The sequence below is a fragment of the Engraulis encrasicolus genome, chromosome 5, assembly GCF_034702125.1.
Source record: "Engraulis encrasicolus isolate BLACKSEA-1 chromosome 5, IST_EnEncr_1.0, whole genome shotgun sequence".
Taxonomy (NCBI): Eukaryota; Metazoa; Chordata; class Actinopteri; order Clupeiformes; family Engraulidae; genus Engraulis; species Engraulis encrasicolus.
Window position 1 is genome coordinate 3,177,296 of NC_085861.1, and position 9,967 is coordinate 3,187,262.

General features: G+C 47.6%; 1 protein-coding gene across 1 annotated transcript in view; it reads right to left on the reverse strand.

The window, feature by feature from the left end:
• Positions 1–9,967, reverse strand: part of bmper (BMP binding endothelial regulator) — a 73,222-nt gene that overhangs the window by 43,899 nt on the left and 19,356 nt on the right. Inside the window, exons 3-6 of the mRNA XM_063198408.1 lie at positions 5,268–5,306; positions 5,042–5,141; positions 3,623–3,680; positions 1,623–1,653 (exon numbers count right to left, since the gene is read on the reverse strand). Of these exons, the coding sequence (XP_063054478.1) occupies positions 1,623–1,653; positions 3,623–3,680; positions 5,042–5,141; positions 5,268–5,306 (228 nt within the window). The remainder of the gene's footprint in view (positions 1–1,622; positions 1,654–3,622; positions 3,681–5,041; positions 5,142–5,267; positions 5,307–9,967) is intronic.

Sequence of the window (9,967 nt, forward strand, 5' to 3'; positions counted from 1 at the left end):
ATACATGAAAAGGGGGATCTTCTCCATGGTCTGCCATTTTGAATATCCAAAAATAGCAATTTTTAGCTGCAAAAACCATACTAGAAAATATTTGTTTATTACTTACTAAACTTTCGTGTAAAGATCAAATTTGGCAAAAGGCAGCCCAGTTTCAATGAGCAGCATAGTTGCAGTACATTTTTTGACCGTTTTCTGCACAGTGTCCCTTTAACCCCTTAGCGCAGAGCCTATGTTATAGCCCGACTGTCACCAGAGCCTATGTTATAACCTTACTGTCACCAGAGCCTATGTTATAACCTTACTGTCACCAGAGCCTTTGTTATAACCTTACTGTCACCAGAGCCTATGGTATAGCCCGACTGTCACCAGAGCCTATGTTATAACCTTACTGTCACCAGAGACTATGTTATAATCCTACTGTCACCAGAGCCTATGTTATAACCCGACTGTCACCAGAGTCTATGTTATAACCTTACTGTCACCAGAGTCTATGTTATAACCTTACTGTCACCAGAGCCTATGTTATAACCTTACTGTCACCAGAGCCTATGTTATAACCTACTGTCACCAGAGCCTATGTTATAACCTTACTGTCACCAGAGCCTATGTTATAACCTTACAGTCACCAGAGCCCATGTTATAACTCGACTGACACCAGAGCCTATGTTATAACACGTTAGCGCAGAGTCTATGTTATAGCCCAACTGTCACCAGAGCCTATGTTATAACCTTACTGTCACCAGAGCCTATGTTATAACTTTACTGTCACCAGAGCCTATGTTATAACCTTACTGTCACCAGAGCCTATGTTAAAACCAAACTGTCACCAGAGCCTATGTTATAACCTTACTGTCACCAGAGCCTATGTTATAACCTTACTGTCACCAGAGCCTATGTTATAACTCGACTGTCACCAGAGCCTATGTTATAACCTTACTGTCACCAGAGCCTATGTTATAACCCGACTGTCACCAAAAATGTAATGGCTGTGTCGTAGCCTCTTACTGCAGCTGGGGTCGCCGGCGATCCTATTCACTTGCTGAAAATGCTGCACTACATCATAACAACATTGCTACGACATTACAGAGAGCCATAGTGCTGCGCTAAGGGGTTAATCTGCTACTTAAAGGGACACTGTGCAGGAAATGGTCTAAAAATGTACTGCAACTATGCTGCTCAATGAAACTGGGCTGCCTATTGCCAAATTTGATCTTTACATGAAAGTTTACTAAGTAATAAAGAAATATTTTATAGTATGGCCCAAGTACAGTCATTTTTGCAGCTAAAAATGCAGCTATTTTTGGAAATTCAAAATGGCGGACCATGGAGAAGATCCCCCTTTTCATGATAATTCATAATGAATACTTAAAATTTGATGCTGGTGGTAAGTATTCATGAAAAAGGTAACATTAGTGAATGGGCAGCATGAATTCTGGAAATAAATTACTAAAAATCTCACACAGTGTCCCTTTAAGATGCAGTCATAGCAATGTTGTTATGATGCAGTTGAGTATTTTCAGCAAATAGTGAATAGGCCCGTCGGCGACCCCATCTGCAGTAAGAGGCTACAATAATAGTGAATAGGCCCGTCGGCGACCACATCTGCAGTAAGAGTCTCTCACCACATTAGTAAGCTGCGAGAGCGACTCTACCCTACAGCACCACACGAAAAGACAAAACCGCACTCACAAGCTGAGTTTCATTATTTATCATGCCACCCTGGACGTTATCGCCCTTCAGCCATGATCATCAGATGCGTTTCCGCCGGGGTCAGCTCTATGGGCAGTCATGGGTGAGCGGTTAGGGCGTCAGACTTGCATCCCAGAGGTTGCCGGTTCGACTCCCGACCCGCCAGGTTGGTGGGGGGAGTAATCAACCAGTGCTCTCCCCCATCCTCCTCCAAGACTGAGGTACCCTGAGCATGGTACCGTCCCACCGCACTGCTCCCCATGGGGCGCCACTGAGGGCTGCCCCCTTGCACGGGTGAGGCATAAATGCAATTTCATTGTGTGCAGTGTGCAGTGTTCACTTGTGTGCTGTGGAGTGCTGTGTCACAATGACAATGGGAGTTGGAGTTTCCCAATGGGCTTTCACTTTCACTTTCATGTTCCCACAGCCCATTGGTCCCACGGCCCATTGGTCCCAGCTTATTCCTGCTGCTCCATGCTCCCACAGTTTTAAGAAATTATTCAAATATAGGCCCTACTCTACAACTCCATGTTCCCACATTTGCAATTAAACTAAGAGAACCAATAGACCTAAAAAATAATGTTGAAAGTCTTAGTGATGTGGGAGCAATGGGCTGTGGGACCATAGACACGCTTCCGAAAAGACAAAACCGCACTCACAAGCTGAGTCTCATTATTCATCATGCCACCTTGGACGTTATCGCCCTTCAGCCATCATCATCAGACGCGTTTCAGCCCTTGACCCATGATCAGATGCGTTTCAGCCCTTGAGGCATCATCATCAGATGCGTTTCAGCCCTTGAGGCATCATCATCAGATGCGTTTCAGCCCTTGAGGCATCATCATCTCGTAGGTGGTATACTAAATAATGAGACTCAGCTCATGAGGATGGTTTTCTCCGTTTTAGGTTTGCAGTCCTTTTCACGTGCATTTTTTTTGTACCCTCTCTCTCTCTCTTTTTTACACACACACACACTGCTGTGTACTGCCTTCTACTCCGCTGTGGACGTAGCCAGGCCTTGTGCCCTCCTAGTGACGCAACAGCTTCAGCGTTGCTACCAGTCAGGTCAAGAGTCAATGCAAGTACTTTCTGAGTTCCCGCAAATACGGGAACTCCTCCCACTTTGTTGGGAAGCAAACAATCGTTAGCAAACCAAGGGAGGCCATTTGGGAAATGCTGTTTGGGAAATGTTAATTGTTATGCTCTTGGTCAGACCAAGTCTCGAAGAGATTTGAAAGTCGATGATAATCAGGCTACTGTGGACATAGCCTACTGTCTTCCATAGAATGACAGCAGAGCTGGGGGTGGGAGAGATCCAACTGAGAGCAGTGTTGCCAGATTGGGCTGTTTCCCGCCAAATTGGGCTGCTTGGAATGGCTGTCTGCGTGTAAAAATGGCATTTAGCACGAAAACCCGCCAAATTTTGCCCATAGAAATCAATAGAATTGGGCGGGATTTAGTGCTTCCAGGCAGGGTTGCCAGATCCAGCCCAATTGTCGCCTGGGTGCACTCAATCCCGCTGAATTTGAACCAAATTGTATTGATTCTATGGCCATGAATCTACAGGAAGACCCGCACAATGTCCGTTTTTGTCCATTTCTACTCACAGACAGACATCCTAAGCAGCCCAAATGGACAGAAAACAGCCCAATCTGCCAACACTGCTTCCAGGTGGGTTTTCAGCATTTTTTGGGCTGGAAATCATCAGCCTTATCTGGCAACCCTGACTGAGAGCATCCAAAGCTTAGAGGGCGAGCAGAGCAGGAATTTGCACTATTCAGCCACACACACAGCTCAGCCCCAGAGGAACACCAGATAGTTCGCCGCGCGTGTGTGTGTGTGTGTGTGTGTGTGTGTGTGTGTGTGTGTGTGTGTGTGTGTGTGTGTGTGTGTGTGTGTGCTATTTATCGCTGGCTGTCAACACGTGTTATACTGTTGACATTCGGCGGTAACAAACACCCCCTGGCTGTAGTCCCATTCCTCGAAACATCCTCGTTAGTCATGCGAGAGTGCACACAGGACACAGCAAACACATCACAGTAAAGTGCACGGAAGTCCTTCAGTCATACAGGTTCAGATGTTAGGCAGGAAAACCTGATCAATGCTAATAGACAGCACAATGAAAACTGTTTTTCTTTCTTTTAAAATAAGAAAAAAATACAGTATTCAGTGTTTGGTGCTTTCTTTTAACCCCTTAGCGCAGAGCCGCCTGGTGTGTTCCAATACTCGTACTGTCTGCCCTTTCCGCACTGTGTTTGGGTATGCAGGGTGTTCCATTTCTAATCGCGACGGTAAAGTGTACTGTAAATTACCCGGATAACGCCCCCAAAACGTCCATTTTTTTAAGTGTGGTGTTACTGTACACTTTTCGCACTCAATGGCCGCCATATTTGTGACGTAGTTGAGTGTCAGATCTGTCAAACGGCTGAATCTCTGTGATAACAGCATAGTTTTGATTCTAAAGACAATCGCCATGTGTATTAGAGGCAGGAGTAAGTTTAAAAAGTGTCATCATAACGAACAGTGCCTTCCGTGATGAATTGCATATTGGCGGTTGGTAAACTCGGATGACACGCGACCAACCGTCATTTCCGTTAAGTGTATCAGACAGAACGGGAATCGGAATGTACTCGCCTCGTGAATCGCGGAGGGTGGAAAGGGTACTTCACTGCACTCAAACAAGGCACACAGTACAGAGGGCGAATAATGGAACACACCATCTGTTATATCCTTACTGTCACCAAAATGCTAATGGCTATGTCAGTTACTTAAGGCTCTCTGTAATGTCATAGCAATGTTGTTATGATGTAGTTGAGTATTTTCAGCAAATAGTGAATAGGCCCAACGGCAACCCCATCTGCAGTAAGAGGCTACAGAAAAAAAGGGACAGTATTCCGTGTGTGATGTTTTCTGAACTTGCAGCATCAACCAGATGAGCGTGTTGCTAGCGTGTTGTCAGAGATTCTTTAAGTATATAGAGATATGCCAATGTAATAGGTTACTATGGGCACCTAACATGACCAGGTTCCGGTCTGCCTAAAGGGGCGTGTCATAATACTCCTAGCATTGAATAGAACAGTCCTTAGGTCTGCCTAGGTCTGCCTAAAGGGGGATTTCCCCCCTCCCCCCTTGCAATAATAGAACCCGGAAACAATGGGCCAATGGAACCTCTCTCTCTCTACTCTCTCTGGTGTTGTTAGCGTGTTGTTAGCGTGTTGTTAGCGTGTTGCTAGCGTGTTGTTAGCGTGTTGTTAGCGTGTTGCTAGCGTGTTGCTAGCGTGTTGTTAGCGTGTTGTTAGCGTGTTGTTAGCATGATGTTAGCATGTTGTTAGCGTGTTGCTAGCGTGTTTACCTTTGCACCTCTCGCAGCAGGCTCCTGTCTGCTTGACCACCAGAGCACAGTCCTCCGCCACCTGAGGGCATTTCTCCTGCTTGCAGTCCACCTTCTTATTCTGGAGGAGGGAGGGAAGGAGGAGGGAAGGAGGAGGGAAGGAGGGGAGGAGGGGGGGGGGGCAGAGAAGAGTTGTTTAATAACAGATGATAATAACACATCTAATGTCCTGAGCAAAACAGGCCACCTGAGGGCATTTCTCCTGCTTGCAGTCCACCTTCTTATTCTGGAGTCCCAACACACGCATATGGGGAGAGGGGGAGGAGGAGGGAGGACAGAGAAGAAGAGTTGTTTAATAACATAATAACAGATGATTCCACATCTAATTCATTTCTCCTGCTTGCAGTCCACCTTCTTGTTCTGCAGCCCCAACACACGCATGTGGGGAAAGGGGAAGGAGGAGGGAGGGGGAGGAGGAGGGAGGGGGAGGAGCACAGGGGGGGCAGAGAAGAGTTGTTTAATAACAGATGATTCCACGCATATGGGGGGGGGGGGGGGGGGCAGAGAAGAGTTGTTTAATAACAGATGATTCCACGCATATGGGGAAGGGGGGCGGGGGGGGGGGGGGCAGAGAAGAGTTGTTTAATAACAGATGGGGGAAAGGGGGCGGAGGGGGGGGGGGGGCAGAGAAGAGTTGTTTAATAACAGATGATTCCACGCATATGGGGAAAGGAGGCGGAGGGGGGCAGAGAAGAGTTGTTTAATAACAGATGATAATAACATATCTAATGTCCTGAATAAAACAATGCAACCAGGCACGAAGAGAGGGAGACAGAGGGAGACAGAGAGAGAGAGAGAGAGAGAGAGAGAGAGAGAGAGAGAGAGAGAGAGAGAGAGAGAGAGAGAGAGAGAGAGAGAGAGAGAGAGAATGATGGAAAAGAGGTGGCAAGCCAAATAAGCCGAGTAAAATAAATGAAAGTGAACAAAGAGGGAGGACGAGGGGAAGAGAAGAGAGAGGAGTTGACCAATAGACAATTCAACATCTAGGTCTACAACAAAACAGGCCACCCACACATTTACAGGCACGCATGAGTCATGACTGAGACCTACACTTCACGACTATTTTAGAATTCAATGATAACATGCACACACACTGAATTAAATGTTTGACTTATACATACAGCTGTATCAGAATAATGTCAGAATCAAAATACATTTATGCACAAGACAACAGATACCTTCACATATCCAAATATAGCATACAACCATTAGCAGTGAACATAAACACTAGTGGACAGTGAAAAATCACAGCACAAAACAGAGACAGCTAAGTGTAATGTAATGTAAAATCTGGCTACAAGTTTGATTTGTTATAATGTCTGGATTGGAGAATTTGTGTGCAATATTGTATGTTTGATTTCTCCTGTATTGTGTGTTATGTCACTGTCTATTGTATTTAGTACTAGACTGAGTTTCCCCTTGAGGTAAAAAAAAATCACTCAACTGTACTCTGCAAACGTACGTGACCTGGATGAATAGTAGTAGATTCTAGAACTACTAGGCGTAGATTCTAGAACTAGTAGTGTAGATTCTAGAACTACTAGTAGTGGAGATTCTAGAACTACTAATAGTGTAGATTCTAGAACTGCTATTAATGTAGATTCTGGAACTAGTAGTGTAGTGTAGATTCTAGAACTAGAGGTGTAGATTCTCATTCATCCAGGCCAGTGATGGCCCTCATATCTAAGGAGTTCAAGTTCAAGTTCAAGTTCAAGTTCAAGGACTTTATTGTCATTGTCAATGAAGACAACGAAATTGTGGGTGGAGCAACAACACTGCGTTGTTTGAAGTAGGCCTATAGAAGTAACCAAAAATAAGTAGACAAATAAAGTCTAAATTCATGAAATATATCATGAAGTATAATAAACTAACATGTATATCATGAAGTATAATAAATTAGAGCAAATAATAGTAACAATATGAGTAATAATAAATTAATCAAGTAAATCAAACAGTAAAAAAATGCGACCCCCTCCCACAAATCAAGGTTAAAAACCCAGTGCTGTTGATATTTTTAAGGTGCACAACACACACACACACACACACACACACACACACACACACACACACACAAACACACACACACACACACACACACACACACACACACACACACACACACACACACACACACACACACACACACACACACACACACACACACACGGCAATGCAGCCAGAGTGCGGTGAAAGAAAAGGAGCTGAGGTAGGAAGTGGTCTCTCTCCAACATCAGGAACATTTGGACACACACGTGTTGAGCACAGCGCTAGACACACCAGCCTGCCTTAGACACACCAGCCTGCCTTAGACACACCAGCCTGCCTGCCTGCCTGCCTGCCTGCCTGCCTGCCTTAGACACACCAGCCTGCCTGCCTTAGACACACCAGCCTGCCTTAGACACACCAGCCTGCCTTAGACACACCAGCCTGCCTTAGACACACCAGCCTGCCTTAGACACACCAGCCTGCCTTAGACACACCAGCCGGCCTTAGACACACCAGCCTGCCTTAGACACACCAGCCTGCCTTAGACACACCAGCCTGCCTGCCTGCCTTAGACACACCAGCCGGCCTTAGACACACCAGCCTGCCTGCCTTAGACACACCAGCCTGCCTTAGACACACCAGCCTGCCTTAGACACACCAGCCTGCCTGCCTTAGACACACCAGCCGGCCTTAGACACACCAGCCTGCCTTAGACACACCAGCCTGCCTTAGACACACCAGCCTGCCTTAGACACACCAGCCTGCCTTAGACACACCAGCCTGCCTGCCTTAGACACACCAGCCTGCCTTAGACACACCAGCCTGCCTTAGACACACCAGCCTGCCTTAGACACACCAGCCTGCCTTAGACACACCCCCCTGCCTTAGACACACCAGCCTGCCTTAGACACACCAGCCTGCCTTAGACACACCAGCCTGCCTGCCTTAGACACACCAGCCTGCCTGCCTTAGACACACCAGCCTGCCTTAGACACACCAGCCGGCCTTAGACACACCAGCCTGCCTGCCTGCCTGCCTTAGACACACCAGCCTGCCTGCCTGCCTTAGACACACCAGCCTGCCTTAGACACACCAGCCTGCCTGCCTTAGACACACCAGCCTGCCTTAGACACACCAGCCGGCCTTAGACACACCAGCCTGCCTGCCTTAGACACACCAGCCTGCCTGCCTTAGACACACCAGCCTGCCTTAGACACACCAGCCTGCCTGCCTTAGACACACCAGCCTGCCTTAGACACACCAGCCTGCCTTAGACACACCAGCCTGCCTTAGACACACCAGCCTGCCTTAGACACACCAGCCTGCCTGCCTTAGACACACCAGCCTGCCTTAGACACACCAGCCTGCCTTAGACACACCAGCCTGCCTTAGACACACCAGCCTGCCTTAGACACACCAGCCTGCCTGCCTGCCTGCCTTAGACACACCAGCCTGCCTTAGACACACCAGCCTGCCTGCCTGCCTTAGACACACCAGCCTGCCTGCCTGCCTGCCTGCCTTAGACACACCAGCCTGCCTTAGACACACCAGCCTGCCTGCCTGCCTTAGACACACCAGCCTGCCTTAGACACACCAGCCTGCCTTAGACACACCAGCCTGCCTGCCTGCCTTAGACACACCAGCCTGCCTGCCTGCCTTAGACACACCAGCCTGCCTTAGACACACCAGCCTGCCTGCCTGCCTTAGACACACCAGCCTGCCTGCCTGCCTGCCTGCCTTAGACACACCAGCCTGCCTTAGACACACCAGCCTGCCTGCCTGCCTTAGACACACCAGCCTGCCTTAGACACACCAGCCCGCCTGCCTGCCTGCCTTAGACACACCAGCCTGCCTGCCTTAGACACACCAGCCTGCCTGCCTTAGACACACCAGCCTGCCTTAGACACACCAGCCGGCCTTAGACACACCCGCCTGCCTGCCTGCCTTCCGCCCATCAAAAGAAAACATGCCCAAAGGCTTTTTGTCCATACAGCATACAGTAGGCCTATTCGCTATGGACTCCCAGGCGCCGCCAAATAGCTAAACATCGACCAGAGAAAAACGGAGATCCACATTCCATACATTTAAATGCAATTTGGCTCTCGAAAAAGGAGAAATATCCTGGCCGGCCGGCCCAGTCAAAAACCAGATGGGATGCTGTATCAAGATGCCGGCCTGTGAGAACGAGTGGCTCTGATTTTCATTTGTTACTGAATGGCTTGTTCAGTGCGTTCCTCAGATTGCAATGAGGGAGGGAAGGGGGCAGAACAGGACGAAGGTTCGAAACGTTGTGCAAATAAATCACTGGGAGCATTAACAGTCTTGCGGACTTCTATAATTTACTTCGGTGTATGTGTGTGTATGTGTGTGTGTGTGTGTGTGTATGCGTGTGTGTGTGTGCGCGTGTGCGTGTGATATTCTTAACACATGTATGCTTAATATTCCTAATTGACCGCAATGTTCTTTTATGTTATCTGTACGCTTTGGCAACACTGTTACCAATAGGCATGCCAATAAAGCATATTTGAATTTGAATTTGAATTTGACTAAATTACATTACATTACATGACACTTAGCTGATGCTTTTATCCAGAGCGACTAACAGACAGTATTTACAGGGTATTGGTTACAGCCCTTGGAGCTTTATGGGGTTAGGTGCCTTGCTGCTCAAGGGCACCTCCGCCATGGAGTACGGTAGGGAGTAGGAGCGGGAGATTCGAACCTGCAACCTGCAATGTAATCTAAAGGCCATCTCCTTAACCACTGGGGGGATGTGGGAGATTTTTCTTCGGGTTCCAGTAAACGCACACCGTTTGAGGTGCATACGGCGGACAAATAGACTCCACTTGAAGAAGAATGGTCGTTGCACACTCAGAACTTCATGCAGCTACATTTAAAAAA